We start from the raw sequence: 16,684 nt of genomic DNA, 5'->3' as shown, positions 1-16,684 counted from the left end.
TATTTTTCTCAAAGAAGCAGAAAGTTTTTAATTGAGGTACATATTAACTGGGTCCTGGAGCCTCCTGTTGTGTCCTTTTATTTCAAAGAGGTAAAATACCCTAGGATTGATTCACCTGTCCTTCTGAATGAATGGTGGAAACACTGGCTGATGTCAAACTTGCCTGATTTTACATGCTAGCCATGTAAAATTGCTCTTGTCCTGCTTGTAACAAACACCTCTGCTGCAATACTGGCATCCCACATGTTAACAGCTCCACAGCTTCCCATGCCAAAGGCAACTGGCAGGCACTAGTGCCTGGCCATGGCCTTCTCAAGCTTGCAACAGGTTTGCTGCATATTCCTCATCCTCAAGGTAGTTCTGTGGCCTGCCAGGATCATAGGATCTGGATGGAGGACATGGAGGATTCGTGCATCCTGAGATGCCACTGAGATGTGTCTGTCTCCTAGACCTTGTGGGCTGGATTTCAAAGAATTCAGGAGGTCTGAATGAGCCAATAGCATCTGAATAGTTAGGTGTGTTAATCGTATGAATGAATAAGCCAACAATGTCAATAGTCCTCATTAATGCCAGTTTTCTGTATTTTTAAACTGGATTATTTGAAACATTTGGAAGTAAGTTCTCAGGTTAAAAATGTTTCTTTTGTGAGACCTTCCCATGAAAAATGGTGTAATTTCAACTAACAGATGACCTTCTCATCCACAGCATAATTTGTGAATTGAGACCTGATTCAGTTCTCTTGTTTTACAGAGGTATTAGACCAGCACCTAATGCAACAGCTTTAAATCAAGATTTGCTAGCATATCTGTGTGGGGTCCAATTAACTCAATTTTCTTTTCCAAAAGAGTGCCTCAGCTGCAGTGCCACAGATTCGGGCTGAAATTTTGACTTAATTTATTTTATTTCTAACAGCTTTATAACAATAAGAAAATGAAGGGCCAGTAAGATATATATCCTTTCTTGTTCATGATTAACATAAATGTATTGCCTGCTAATTAATGGCACCTATTTAAACCAGTGTGTAGGTGTAACCTGATAAAGATGTAAATTAGTCATCTGCCTGTAAATCAGAGTTTATGAAAGAGATTATGAAATACTATTTCATCCTGAGAGATTAGCTTGATATTTTGGTTCATGAAATTACATAAGCTTAGAATGTTTTCTTGCATTTTTCTGTATAAAATAGTAAATTAAGAAGTATTAAGAATGTTCTCTGAAAGGCATATAAGTATAAAGTTTTAAGGAGTAAACTGTCTTGAAAAAAAGTTTACTTTTAAATGCTAATCTTACATAATTTTGATGGTACCTAGCACATTATTAGGTGAGCCACTTTTTAAATTTAAAAGGTGGACTTTAAAATTAGCATGCGTGTTACAAATAAGAAACATGTACTGCCTTGACAACAATGAATTTTTAACAAATCTGAGCTTAAAAAAATAATAAAAAAATTGAAATACTTGGAAGTGTTGTTTTGGAGATGACTTTTGAACTGTGAGGGTGCAATATAATCTGTCTTGAGTTTTGCAGGCAGGTAGCACTTGTTTCTCCCTTAGGAAATAAAAAAAAAAAAGAAAAGGAAAAGAGAGTTCGGATGAAGGTACTTAGAATTTTGTGTTCAACTTAGTACTTTTCAGATACTGTCTTTATTTCTATATATAAATGAGAGATGAAGAATTATCTTATTTGATTATTTTATTAAATAAAACTTGAATTATTTAATAAAAAAATGAAGACTTGAACATGCATTCATGAAAATTATAGTTTGGGGTAAGTACTGATGCCCCTATCCCTGGCTTTAAGGGATGTTGTAAGAAACTTCTTCCTCATACGGAAAACATTAGAAAAATTTATATAGAATCATAGAATCATAGAATGGTTAGGGTTGGAAAGGACCTCAAGATCATCTAGTTCCAACCCCCCTGCCATGGACAGGGACACCTCTCACTAAACCATTCAACACAAGGCTTCATCCAACCTGGCCTTGAACACCGCCAGGGATGGAGCACTCACAACCTCCCTGGGCAACCTATTCCAGTGCCTCACCACCCTAACAGGAAAGAATTTCCTCCTTATATCCAATCTAAACTTCCCCTGTTTAAGTTTTAACCCATTACCCCTTGTCCTGTCACTACAGTCCCTGACAAAGAGTCTCTCCCCAGCATCCCTATAGGCCCCCTTCAGGTACTGGAAGGCTGCTATTAGGTCTCCACGCAGCCTTCTCTTCTCCAGGCTGGAAAGCCCCAACTTCCTCAGCCTGTCTTCATACGGGAGGTGCTCCAGTCCCCTGATCATCCTCATGGCCCTCCTCTGGACTTGTTCCAGCAGTTCCATGTCCTTTTTATGTTGAGGACACCAGAACTGCACACAATACTCCAGGTGAGGTCTCACAAGAGCAGAGTAGAGGGGCAGGATCACCTCCTTCAACCTGCTGGTCACGCTCCTTTTGATGCATCCCAGGATACGGTTGGCTTTCTGGGCTGTGAGCGCACACTGAAGCCAGCTCATGTTCATTTTCTCATCGACCAGCACCCCTAAGTCCTTCTCTGCAGGGCTGCTCTGAATCTCTTCTTTGCCCAGTCTGTAGCCGTGCCTGGGATTGCTCCGACCCAGGTGTAGGACCTTGCACTTGTCATGGTTGAACGTCATAAGGTTGGCATCAGCCCACCTCACAAGCGTGTCAGGGTCCCTCTGGATGGCATCCCTTCCCTCCAGCGTACCAACCGGACCACACAGCTTGGTGTCATCAGCAAACTTGCTGAGGGCACACTCAATCCCACTGTCCATGTCAGCAACGAAGATGTTAAACAAGACCGGTCCCAACACCGATCCCTGAGGGACACCACTCATTACCGGTCTCCAGCCTGACATCGAGCCATTGACCACAACTCTTTGTGTGCGGCCATCCAGCCAGTTCTTTATCCACCAAGTGGTCCATCCATCAAATTGGTATCTGTCCAATTTAGAGAGAAGGATGTGGTGTGGGACAGTGTCAAACGCTTTGCGCAAGTCCAGGTAGATGACGTCAACTGCTTTACCCTTATCCATCAATTCTGTAGCCCCATCATAGAAGGCCACCAAATTGGTATGTCGTGGTTTAAACCCAACCACAAACCTCGTTTGCTCACTTCCCCCCCTTCTTGCCCTCCCCTTGCTCCTGGAGGGATGGAGAGGAGAATCGAAAAGAATGCAACTCCCACGGGTTGAGATAAGAACAGTTTAGTAACTAAGGTATCACACAAATCACTACTGCTACCACCAATGATAATAATGATAAAGGAAATAACAAGAGGAAAGAATACAACACCTCAACACCAGCCGACCAATAACTCGCCCCACTCCCCCCAGCAGAGCACCGACCAATACCTCATCCAACCCTGCAGTCCCAACCCTTCCGGGTAACTCCCCGTTACATCCTGGGCATGACGAGCTGTGGTATGGAATACCTCTTTGGTCAGTTTGGGTCAGGTGTCCTGTCTCTCCTTCCTCCTGGCCTCCCCTCCTCCCTGGCAGAGCATGAGGCTCAGAAAGTCCTTGGCCAGACCAAACATTCGAGCAGCAACTGAAAACATCGGCGTTATCAGCACTGTTCCCAGGCCAAAAGATCAAAACACAGCACTGTACTAGCTACTAAGAAGGGGAAAAATGGCTGCTGCTGCTGAACCCAGGACACTGTATAAAAATTTATCTATATATTAAATATGTATGCATTATACAGTTATGTATATAACTGTAAAAATGCCTATAACTTAAAAATATTTAACAAAAATTAATTTTTTAATAAAAATTGATGTATCCACAGATTTGGCTGTAAAGTGCTTGAGCTATAAAGGTATAGTAAGAAAACTGTCTTTTAGCAGAAGTTACGTGTAAGAGGAATGTTTTTCTCTATCGACAGGATTTTTCCAAAACATAGCAAATTTGTCTCTGTGATGTAGATGGCAGAAATGACATCAGTTCCAGCTACAGTTCAGTGGTGAGTTTTGACATACCTGCTGTACGTAATGGTATGGCTCTTTCTAAAGTTTTGGCAGTTCATGCGCAGTAATTGCTAACGATTGACAGATTGATTTCCGTTTTCTGTTGTGACTAAGTTGCTTTCTTCATAATGTATATAAGTTAATAAGTGTAAGCAAATCCAATGTTACATTGCCTTTTCCAGAGGAAAGTCAAAGCATTGTTCTGTTACAATAGAAGTGATTATAGCTAGCCCTGTTTAAGCTGTCCATAAGTTTTCTGTTTTCAACAGGAATAGTTCAGGGTAGCATGTATAGCTAAATCAATTGAATAAAAATATGAAGAACAAATGTAAGAATTGCAAACTCAGTCATTTATGTTGTAATTAATGCTAAGCTGTCAGATCATGCTATGCTTGAAATGGCTTCTATGTGGGTTCCGTGGGTCACTAAGTTGTTGTGTTATTGTTTCAAATGGACTTATTAGCAGCTCAGTAATTTATTGGAAGTGAACTCCTTGAGCTAAGAGACTTCTGTTAATAATTATTTAAAGGAACTCTCAAGTATTGCTGGACTAGAGTTTTCTAACTATTCTCTTTAGAAATTCCTCAGAGGTAACATTTATAGAAATTGTGCTAAGGGTAAAGAGAGATTACTGATATGGTTGAATTTATATATAACCTGTCTTTCAGTCTGTTTGCTTTTAAAGTTAAACAGAGTTGCTGGTTAACAATAGAATATTTCACTGTCATTAAGAGTTGCAATTAATATCTAAGAGCTTTGGATAACTTTTGAACTGCTTTCATTTCATATAAATGTAAGCAATATAAAAATGGCTAAACAATATTTTACTCTCTTAGAACAGAGTAAATGTGCTGTTCTAAAACTTTTCAATACAAAAGTTCTGATGATGGCTGTTGCCTATATGTCTGTACAGGCTCTGTTAGGAGCTAGGAGTTCTTCAGATCACTTTCCAATGTTGTGGGTTTTGGTTTTGGTTTTGGTTTTTTTCTCTCCAGTGTTTATAGTGGTATCAGTTTTATACATTTTTTCTGTTGTTTTTTTGTATGAGGAAGAGGTTTATTACATCCCTTAAAGCCAGGGATAGGGACATCCTTATTTACCCCAAACTACTATTTTCATGAATGTATGTTCAAGTGTTCATTTCAGCCGAATGCAAGTGAATCTGAATTGAAGAGATTACTGTTTTTGGTAGATTATGTATATGTGTTATGTGATAGGTTAAGTTGGAAGAAACCTCTGGAGGTCACATAATTTATCTGCCTTCCAAGTCAGAAGAGATTACTCAGAACCTCTTCCCAGATGAGCTTTGACTACCATTAATGGAAGAGGTTTCCATAAGCTGTAGTCAACCTCTTCCTGCACTTGGTCTCTAGTAAGGAGTTTCCCTTACTGCATCTTGTGGTCATTTCCCCTTTTTACTTTGGATCTTTGATGAGAGTCTGGCTTTGTCATATCTTACTGCCGCTGCTTCCTCTGACTACTTCTTCGCGATGTAACAAACAGGTTATCCTGGACACTTTTATGTTCACATGCTGCAGCCCCCTATCCACCTGTGTGGCCCTCTGCTGAACTTCGTCCCAGTTTATGTTCGTATAGGACTTGAGTGAACTTATTGTCATTTTGTTTTGTCCCTAGCCCACATGGGATATATGTTCAATTCATGACTGTAAAAATCTGCAAACATACTTTGGTTTTACATTAACACTGGTGTAGCATGAAAGAAACCCCAGGTTGAGTAGTAAACTCAGTAGGTGTGCTGGGTTCCCACTGATTTGGCAAGCTGTGTGACTGGGGTACCAGAACACTTGACTGCACTCTGCCCTTCAGCCAAATATCAGAAAGGTGGAGAGTTGCTCCTTCGCTAAAGCTAATTTAAACCATCTTTTAAACTGCTAGCTCGGGGTGTTCATGACAAGTGCTAGTGGTGCTGTGTTTGAGTAATACACCTTTATCCCCTGTACTTACTTATTTCTGCTTAGTGATGTTCCAGCTGTAACAAAAATGTATGGTTTTGGTCTGTAAGAGCACATCCTTGCAATTTTGTCTGGTTGAATTTTATTTTATTTCTATTGAGCCTATTCTCCAGGTAGTTTTCTTCCTTTTATGTGTGTCCGTTGTTTTCCTTCATACTTCTTAATTTTAGACTGCCATTTGTGCTAACTGCAGAAATGCAAAACATTAAAGTGGCATATGTTTCACCTTCAGCTTTAGAGGAACTTGTTTTGGTAGTATTACTTTAAAAAATGAAAAATTTGCTGCCATTTTTCTTTAGCCAGCCTGTTTTCCAATTCCTCTGCAAAACAATACTGTATCTAATTTAATTAATAAGGTCTCATGTGAGACCACACCAGATACTTTACTGAAGCTCAAGCTGGTGAGACATACTGTGTTTTCTGTTCCTGAAAATCACTCCTCATCAGTGAAGGGTGGTACTTTAGTATATCAGAGTAACCTACAGCCAGCAAAAATGTGCCTTGTTGCATCCTCCTTACCTGTGTGGCTTTAATAATTGTTTTCTTAAAAATTATTTGAAGTTTTGTACAGTAGAGGGGCTGGATTCATAACCCATTTTTACAGAAGAGGAGACTTAATCAATGTGATACATTCAGGCAGCCAGTACAGAGTGAGGAACAAATGTGAATTTTCTCATGCCTAACCATATATAATATGTTGAAAAGCTGAGGGAGGTGGCAATGTGTGTGAAAAGGAACTATGAACATGGAGGTTGCTATCTGGAAAGAGACAAGTGGTAGGAAAGGACAAGTAACTTGGAATGGTTAGGGAAAACAGAAAAATACCCAGCTTGACATTGTAGATAGGTCTAACTAAGGAGCTCAGGATTAGAAAACAAGGGTGAATAATGATGCCAAGAAGATGATGATAGTCCATTTAAGTTGTCTGGGGGGAGCAATTGATGGTAACACTGACACAGTACGTACATGTAAGAGGCTGAATCAGCAGTTTGCATGTTGCTTTAATGATTTAAATTTTTATTTTGTGTGTTGTTACTTGAACTTAACATTTACCTTGGATGTTTGTTCATGTACATTCTTCCAAAAAAGTGAGGGTCAAATTCTGATTTATCTGAATATGCAGGGCTGCAGTGTGCAGTGGTTCAGGCATTGATTGACAGCTGAATGAGACACCCTTGCTGTGAGTATGGAGATGAGGCGGCAGATATCACTAGTCAGAGGGAGAAGAGCAGCTTGGAGCTGTGACAGATAGGTCCTTTTCATCCCCCTCCACTACCGTGGGTCTGTTATAGTTCTTCCTTTCCTATGGAGAGGCTTTTTTTGTCTTTCTCAGTCAAGGTTGTTAGAGTTGAATGTAGTCCAATACCAGTAAAATGGTAATGTGACCCAGTGCAGTGTATGGCACTGCATAGCAGCTCTTCAGGACAGTCAGAAATTCTACAAGGGGCAGGAGAGAATGCAGGTGTATAGAGTTCCCTATTAGCAGTCACTACAGCCTGCTAATGGATAACTTAACTCCTGTCCCAGTGCAAACATGTTGGCTGTTTTTGTTTTGCGTGGGGTTTGCTAATGAACCTATCTAGAAAACCACTTTTTACACAAAAATGTTTGCAGTATATCTTCCATTGCTCTCATGAGGAATGTCAGTTTAAAAAGAAAAAAAAGCATTTTAAAAAATGTTAATCTGTATTTTTTTCAAACTCAATTCCATATAGTTAGTGTTAGTGCAAATGAATTTTCCAGTAGAATGAAATCAGTTTTATGGGAAGCACTGTGGCAATCAAGTTATCAAAGCTGTACATTATTATACAGAAAAAGCATGTACATTATTTTAGGATAGCAAATATATCCTTTTGACTTCAGTTAACATTGCGAGAGTGTGTAATTTTATGTCAATCAAAAGGAGAAGTTAGACTCCATCAAACTGGAAATAAAACTTTTAAATAATGAAAATGATACAGCATTTTGGAAGAGTGTTTTTGGGGTGCAGCTAATCATCAATGTAGTAGACTGTAAAAAGTTCAGTAGGTGTTTCAATCAAAATATGTTCAAACAGTTGAAACAGAAAATAATCACTCTTACATATGAACTACAAGTTTATATATAAAAAAACCCTGTTGTTGCTTGGTTGCAGTACAGACTGCATTGAATTCAGTACCAAAACATACAGTTTGCAATTGACAGGTGGAAGGAAATAGCTTGACTAGCGTGTAGAAGAGCAGCAAATGGAAATGTCATAATGTTTTCTTAGCATCCTTTGTTTCCTCATTAGGGATACTCCAGAAATAGACTGCAAGCATCTGGTGAGGCAGAAGACAAGTACGTGTGAATTTATAATGCATGCATTTCCCTTGTACTGTCACAGATTTGTTTTAAATAATTCCCTATGAATATGGAAGACACATCCCCTTGGACCCACCAAACACTGTGGAGCTGTGAGACAGGAGGAGGCCCTTTACTCTTGGAAGCTGTGGGTGGTTCTGTTGCCGAAGAGGGCTCTCCCGGGAGCGTGGTGGAAAGTGAGTGTTCACATCCCAGCCCTGGGCTAAAAAGACCAGGGTGAGCAGAGATCCTGCTGCCCACCTGGGAGCCTGTGGAGGCTGCTTCACCCTAACCTCACCCTCATGCACTGACACAGCCCCCTGCTGGCAAATCCTCCCGGAGGTAAAAACAGTGCAGCTCTGTCACTCTTCCACTAAGGAAGTGCACAAAACCACTGTTGCTGCAAACCCAGGCAATATGGGAAACCCTGCAAGTATTGAGGTGGTGGGCTTTGTTTCTGCAAATCAAAACTTAGTGCACCCCGAGCCTCTTTATTCTGACTGGCACCACTTCTGGAGGACAGTTCTGGTTCACACCCACCCTGAGCTGCCTTCAGAAGTGCCTTCAGAGAGTTCAGTCAGCTGAAAGGTCTCCTCTACACCATCAGTTGTCCGTCTCGTGGAGGCAAAGATGCAAAATTGCTGAAGATACATGTGCTTTGAAAGTCTCGTTTGATGGAGAGGGCTACTCATTGTTTTCTTGTGTTTCTTACATTCAGGGTGATCAGGGTGATCTTAAAGTCCCCTCCAACCCAAACCATTCTATGATTCTGAGGAAATGCTGTGTGAAGCTTACTGTCTGGAGTATGTCTGCCTCAGTATAGTGATGCTGTTTAACTGGTGGGTGCATGTGGGGTGGTGCTGACACACATGTCCAGAGCTGTGCTTGCTCTCTGTCCTTCCCTGCTCACGGGCAGGTCAGGTGCTGGTTTAAGCCTTTTTTTTTTTTTCCTTTTGAATAAAAGATCATGAATTCATCTGAATCTTCCTTAACATTTATGAGGTAGTAAGAGGTAGAGTTTGTGTCTTGTGTTACTTTCAAGAGACAGGTTTTGTGCTGAGTGCTAGAACTAAAAGAGACTATGTGTTTTTTATTTCATTTTTAATAAAAAGAGGCTTCACTACTTACACCACTTTTCTTTCAAGAGCAGAATTAGCATCCTACTAAGGCGGACACTGCTTGCACATTTTTCTTTGTCTTTAAGTTCACTTAATATCAATCATGGATCTGATTTGGCCTGCACTGCTGCGTACAACAGAAAAGAGGAAATTAAAAAATTTCAAACTAGAAAAACCTGACTAGAGCTAAAAAGCAGTGAGCATAGAAAGTAAGAATTCCTGGTGACTAAATATACAGCAATGTGAATATGTTAAAATATAGTACAGTGTGTACCATTCTTAGAAACATTATTTCTTTTTGATTAAAAAAATACTATTAGATCTGTCTTGAATGTTCTGGCTGTCATTTTCTTTAGCCAGTACAAACCTGCCTTTCTGGTTTAGGAAGCCAGAGTGCTGACATGTAAAGCAAGATGTTATGACTCATTTAAACAATTCTTTGTTCTCTCTTGAAAGCAACAATTGATGATGTTTTCAAATGTTCTTGGGTTTACCCCTAAGAATGCAAGTCTCTGGGAAGTCTGAGCTTAATGCAAGTCACATTATCTAATTTTTGCAGTGCTATATGATATGAACGTAATATTGTTAACATATTTGATAGTTTTAGTTTGCAGTTTTGCTGAATTTTGCTGTAATTTTATCAGGGGAAATAACATGGCTTTTCTTAGCAAATTTCTTCAAATGCGTAAACACATATTTCATAACTGAGAAGTAGCCACTTAGGGATTCGTCAGCGCAACTGTTTTCTTAACTGCATTTGAAGGGCCAGTTTGCTTGCATGAAACCCTGATGCCATGGGGCTTTAAAATGAGAACTTTAATTTAAAATTAGGTTGCAGTAATTTCAGCAAGGGTCAGTGTTTACCTGAAGAGCATTTCTCAGTCCTGGGAAAACAGGAGATTAAAGAAGGCGAGGTTAGAGGAGTGTGGGGATACCTTCTGGTAAAAAGCCAGTTACACACTGTTACCATTTATCTCTGAAAGGAAAGAAGGGAGTCTTTAATTTTAGCCAAACCAGCTATGAAATGTGTGTTTCTTAGGGATAACACTAGCTTTAGCCTTCATGGCAGGAAAGTTCACCCAAGGCTTTCTGTGTAAAGCCCACTGCAGTCCTCAGCTGACTGAAGAAGATGACTCACAACTGAGGAGGCTAGAGAAATCCTAAACTGGGACAGATTTACGCATGTTAAACTCCTGTAAAATGTAAGTTACTATCTTTGATTACTTCCAGGATTGTGCATTTGTATTGAAAGATGCCTGAATGGAAAATTGACAGCTTCATCTTTGCCACTGTTTCACAGTTCTGGTAAAGCTAAACTGATGCTATCAAGAGCATTACTGGTCAGTCAAAGAGTAGAAAGCTTATTGAAAACAAACAGATTTGGGCTTCAAGATCACAGAAGCTCAGCATGCCTTTGGTGGAGACCAGTCCATGTACCATGTAGACCAAGGTTCAGACAATCCCTTTTATGCCTTTTGCAGGAGTTTACAAATCACATTTTGGTTAGCTGTGTCAAAACCCTGGGCCTCTGAGCAGCTGATGGTGGAGCTCCTTCAGTCTGTACTATTCTTTTTACGTTTAGTACCCATTTGAAACTGGTGCCATCATTCATCTGTGTGGGTTGTTTGTAGTCAGGGCTGCTTGTTTATTTTGAGCTTTTCTTGTGTCTGTTTCTACAGACGCCTGCCCAAACCTAGGTTCTTAAAACGTAATGTTTAAATGATAGTAGAAATGGTTCCAATGCTAAAAGTAATTTGCTTTATGGCATATGAATCATGAGATAACTGTGCTTTTCAGTGGGGTATCTCTTCTGCTTCTTCGAATAACAACTGATTTAAAGATAAAATGAAGCAAGACAATTACTGATTCAGTCTTGAATCCTTGCTGTCTAATAATGTAATTATTTAATGCATTTTTTTAAGGTACGTTTTTTGGGGTGTTTTTGTTTGTGTTTTTGCTGTGGTGCTCCTGATAGTCACTTTGTAGTTAAGACGGGCTGTTTCTTGTCCTGTGTGTTCATACAACTGAAGTTCAGTTTCTCGTTGAGGAATCTGATGATAAAATCACTGTATTGCTGTGATTTGTCCAAAATGCTAAAATGAGATCATGTGAATTGCTGCTCACTTTAATCATGTTTCTTCCCAAAATGATTTTGCGTTTTGTGGCTGATCATTAAGTCTCACTGTATATGCTGAGGGAATATGTAGCTACAGTTGCTGAATGTAAACAATGTGTATGGTGGCTTTAGACTGTTGCATGCCGAGAATGTTTCAAGAACATCTCCTGATTTAAACAAACATACAGTAAATCTGTTGAGTAACATGGGTACACAATTCCCAGTCTACCAGGGATATTTACCTTGTCTTTGCTTGCTTAGTTTGAGTGGCCATCCGAAGTCGTTGTATTGGCCCTGCCCATATGACTGGGTACAAATTCTGACCACATGAATGTACCTGCTGAAAAAAAATGAATTCATCTTCACAGTTGTTATGTGATTGATACTTCAACAGCAAAGCTGAATTAGATAATTTCTTTTTAAATCAGTATTAGTTGACATTTTAATTTTGAAATTGCCTGTTTGTAAGCTAAAAAGTGGAATAGCACAAACAATATCCCACAGCTTCCTCTTGGAGTATCTTTTCTCTCCATTGATTTTACTACAGTCTAGCAGTTTATACAATGTGAAGCAGGTAACCAGAAACTAATTATGAGTTATATCCATATTTTCTTGTGGAATTTAGGACAGTAATAGTAAAGGTTCTGATTTGTTCTGAGTGAGGATCACTCTGTGTAATTGTTCTCAGTCTTCCTAGTCTGTGTGCTATTGGCTGCCGGGCGGACTGACAAGTAAGAGGCATTCAGGTGGAAGTGAGCTTTTTATAATACAGTCTCAAAGGTACAGTCTTGCTTTCAATGTTGTCCCCAGCATTGTTTGCAAATACTGGTTTAAACCCTTAGTGAAATACTGTTCAAGAAATCAACAGGATTATTTCAGTTCTACTTCACTTCTACTATAAAAAATATTTTAAAAGAAAACAAATCAAACCTAACCTTCTTTACAAAGGGTAGTATCAAGCAGCTAATGATGTATAATTTAGATCTTAAGGGCAAAATTTGATTCCTTATCTTCATTGTCAGAATTTGAGTGACAGGCCCATACTGAAAGGAAGAAGATGATTTTAGAATTAAAATATATCATGGGAATTAGAATTTTCATCAGAGAACAGAACTTTTCTGCAAAAATGCTGGGTTCAGCAACATTGTGCCTGTGCAAGTACACTTGAGCTTTTTTTATTTATTTTGTATTTTGTAACTGTTGACCTGACAGCTACCTAATAGTATTTCCAGAATGATTGATTAAACTTGTGAAGGCAAAATATTTTCTTCTGTACAGCTGAAGTTTTTGTTAAAGGCACTGGGAGCTGCCTCCTGTTTTTTTTTCAGACAAAGCTAATAGAATGCATGAATGCTACTGCACATAGCTGACAAAGGCAAAGCATCTTTGTGAAAAGCCTCTGTAAATTCTTTCCCACAGAAATCAACGAAAGGGTCGGTTGTCCTGGGCTACGTATTTCGTCACTTAAACCTAGTGGAGATAGATTACTTTGGACTGCGCTACTGTGACCGAAGTCATCAAACGGTGAGCAAAAGACACGGCAGACTGAATTTTCCGTATCTAAAATATACCCTGTTGTGCTTTTTGCCTGTAAGCATTAGACTGTCATATTTTCACTAACTTTCACTGTTTCCTGGCTTAGGTTTCTGATAATAATTTCTTTGTATTTGTTTGCAACAAAGTCTTGAAATAACTAAGAATAGCTTAGACAGAACTGAATCAAATGCTAAATGTTGAAAACTAAATGAAGAAAGTATAAATAGTGCAAGCTTATGATATGAAAGTAGGATTAATATTTTTTCCCTCTTAATACTGTGTCATGAAGGCAGTGCTTGGTGTACTGTGCTGTCTGGCCTCGCTTGGCCATGAGGTGTCTGGGGGGCAATGTCCCTAAGCATGTCACAGGCTGCTTTGCTTGGACCAAAGGCTTGAATGCCTGTTGCGGAGTATATTGTGTAGTTGGTGTGGTGGCTGCGCTGGTAAAGCCCTAGGAGTCAGGGTGTTGACAATGATGTTTTCACTCAGCCTGAACCATCTCTGTGTCCTTGAGCCCATGCTCTTTTGAGCCTTCCCGACAGGGACTCCACAGACATCTGGGAGCTTTTTCCACCACGATATTACAGTCCCAAATAGGCAAGAAAATAGAAATTTGGCTGATTCAGCTGAAGCAGGCAGTGGCTTGGGGCAGTACTGTCTGGAGTACCCTCTCTCCTCTTCCTCCCAAATGGCTTATGGAGAGCCTGCAGTCAGAGGTGAGGAGCAAGGGCTGCTCAGCAGGTGGACTAGCAGTGTATTCACAGGGTGATAATCACATTGTTATAGTTTTGTAAAGGGAGTAATGCCAGGCCTACGGTTAAATAAAGTCAAGCAGTTATGCTTTTAAAGTCACTGTTCTGTGCTGAGAGTAGTGCACAAGACCCTGACCTCAAAAGATGTCATGTTTCATCTAAAAATAATAATGTCATTGAATTGGTTAAATATTTGGCAGTTTCCTTTGTTTAGAGAATTAGAACATACAGAGACTGAAGGCAGAGCAGTATTAGCAGGAAAAGATTGGTCACTGCTGAGAGCTACAGGCTGCTCTACTCAGTATATCTTTTATTTTTGTGCCGTTGTCTAGACATTTATGAATTCTGTTCCTTGATAAGTTTCTAACCAAGTTTCATTCCATGGAGGTGAAAGTCAGATTCAGCTGTTAACTAAAGGTAGGCTGTTAAAAACAGTGTTTTGATTTCCTGAGGAAATCGAGGTATGAATGAAGAACAGGAGGTATTTCCTACTCTCCAAAGTATTTACCTTTTTCCTGTAGAGGCAAATAAAATAGAAATGGCTATTACTGGGAACAATTCCAGAGGCATACACACGATGTATTTAATGGTGTATATGGCAATATGAAAAGAGAAAATTGTATCTTTTCCATGAAAGACTTAACACATAAAGCCACCTTTTAGGAGGCATCCTACTAAGAGATTAGATGATTCATTTGTGTTACACTGTTGTGTTTTGTATTATGGTAGTGTGCATGAGCTGTAGGGCATGACACTATTAACTGAATGATAAATAGAACAAGGTGGACAAAACTATGCATTTTAAAGAACACAGCCCAGTCACAAAAGGAACATTTTTTTTTTTGTTATCAAGAGTTTGAAAGAACTTGTCTAGTTCTTTTTCCCCATTAGTTTTGCATGCCTCATCACTTCCAGGAAGTCTTTTAAGAGCTGTATTGGTGTGCTACCTCTTACGTGGGTGATATCATAATTATTTTAGTAGTACTAGTAAGGCTAATGGCTGTAATCACTGAACAATATTCCACTGTGCTAAGTAGTATGTGAATGCATAACATCAAAATAGCCTCTTTGGGAACAGCCAACAAACTAACTAGCATGTGAAAGAGAATGGCTGGATGCAGTAAACAGAGTGACAGTACTGGGTGGAACTGGAAAGACCCTGAACAGTAGGATAAAGCATAAATTGGATGACAAAGTGTCTAGTGCAGTAGTTTGGTCATATTACACAAATTTCACTTTACTGATGTTCCAGGTTCACCCAAGCTTTCCATGGTCAAAGAACGGTATTTAATTTGCAAAATCAAGCTCTGTATGTTTAAAAGTTGCCAGAAGCTGTATCTATCTTGTGCTCTGAATAAGACAGGACTCCAAAGGAAAAACAAGAAGTATCCTGCAATAATTGAGACATAACATTTAATCATTAATTAAAAATCTTGTAATATAAAACTACGCCTGAACAAACCGTATGTTGTCAGTAGTGACAAAGCACCCCTGAGTGCTTTGTTTGACAAACTACGTGGTGCTTTTTAATGTAGTGAGTACCTTTTTTGGTGGAAATACTTTGAAAGACCAGTTTCCTTTGAGTGCCACTGAATCTCTCACTGTCCTTCATCATCAGCCTTTCAGCTGAGCTTTTTTTCTTGCTGCAGATTCTGCTGACAATCACGTTAGGCTAAGTTGAGACCAGATAGAGTCCCTATGCTTACTATGGGTGGTCAGCTGGGTCCTGATTGACAGGGCATTTTTGTCTTCTGCCTGATCTGCCAGAAATGTGAGACATTATGCTCCATTTGGTATTTTCAGTCAGGACACAATCATCAGAATCTCTGCTGCAAAAGCTAAAGGTGTTTTAGGAAACTCTAGTCCACATTTTAGTCTCTCATCACTTTAGTATTTGGAGAAAACAGTGGCCTAATGATGTACCTCTCCTTTAGTGGAAGAAGGCCCAAATACTGTGTAAGCCACTGTTAGGAGGGCCATGCAGGTCCACTGCCCCTCTCTCTTCCTACTGTGCTGCAGCTACCAGGAGCGCCCCACACACTCCCTGTGGTACTGTGCTGCCTTTGTGGTATCTCCAGTGTGCCTTAGGATAGTTGTGCGAATTGCTGTTCTGGCAAGAAGCCATTATTTTCTTGAAGCACATAAAAAAGAGAATGAAAATGGCAATTTTCAAGCATAAAATTTCAGGAAAAGCTGAGCAGAATTTGATGAAGAAAAGGGTACTTTTGAAGCCCGGAAGCATTCCCTTGTCAAATCACAAAAGTGTGCTGAAAAGTGTCATGCTATTAGAACTTCTTTTACGAAAAAGATTTTTGAACTTCCTTAGTGCAGAAAACCAGACAACCAAAAGCGTTTTAAAGGTCTGTTGATAATAAAATTTTTTTTTTTTTTTTTACTAATTCCAGAAACCTGGCTGTACTTTACTATCTCCCATTGGTCAGGTTGCCCCCTCATCATCCGTCATGCTAAACCTGCTTAACTTAACTGCAGGAGGCATGTCTGCATTGTCCGGCAGGCTGTGATGCAAGTATGCTTCTCTTATCTGATATGATGCTAATCTGGGCTCTGAGGGGAGAAACACAAACACAGCAAGCTGTATCGCCATGTTAATTCAGTATAGCAGCCAAGCTCCTTTCCCCAGGGTGTTAGTTCTGGTGCAGTGCTGTGTGCATGCGTGTGTACTGTGCTGAAATCTGGAGCTAACATGAGATGTGCAGCACTCTGTATCTGTACCATGTATCTACTCTGTAGTACAGATGTGTGTTTTTATTTCCCTGCTGCAGTGAAGTCGGGCTTTGAGCATACAGACCTGAGAGCGCAGTAGGTAGGAGGTAGCTGATGGCAATTTATTCTGCAGCTGTGTAGCCCAGAGGGCATGTTTCAGTGACTG

At 39.8% G+C, this 16,684-nt stretch overlaps 1 protein-coding gene across 3 annotated transcripts in view; it reads left to right on the top strand.

The window, feature by feature from the left end:
- EPB41L4A (erythrocyte membrane protein band 4.1 like 4A) overlaps nt 1-16,684 on the top strand; it is a 131,782-nt gene that overhangs the window by 26,335 nt on the left and 88,763 nt on the right. For all 3 annotated transcript variants that reach the window (XM_065663151.1, XM_065663153.1, XM_065663152.1), the window contains exon 2: nt 12,926-13,030. In XM_065663151.1, the coding sequence (XP_065519223.1) occupies nt 12,926-13,030 (105 nt within the window). The remainder of the gene's footprint in view (nt 1-12,925; nt 13,031-16,684) is intronic.

Source organism: Lathamus discolor, chromosome Z, assembly GCF_037157495.1.
Source record: "Lathamus discolor isolate bLatDis1 chromosome Z, bLatDis1.hap1, whole genome shotgun sequence".
NCBI lineage: Eukaryota > Metazoa > Chordata > Aves > Psittaciformes > Psittacidae > Lathamus > Lathamus discolor.
This window is presented reverse-complemented; position numbering and strand designations above follow the sequence as displayed.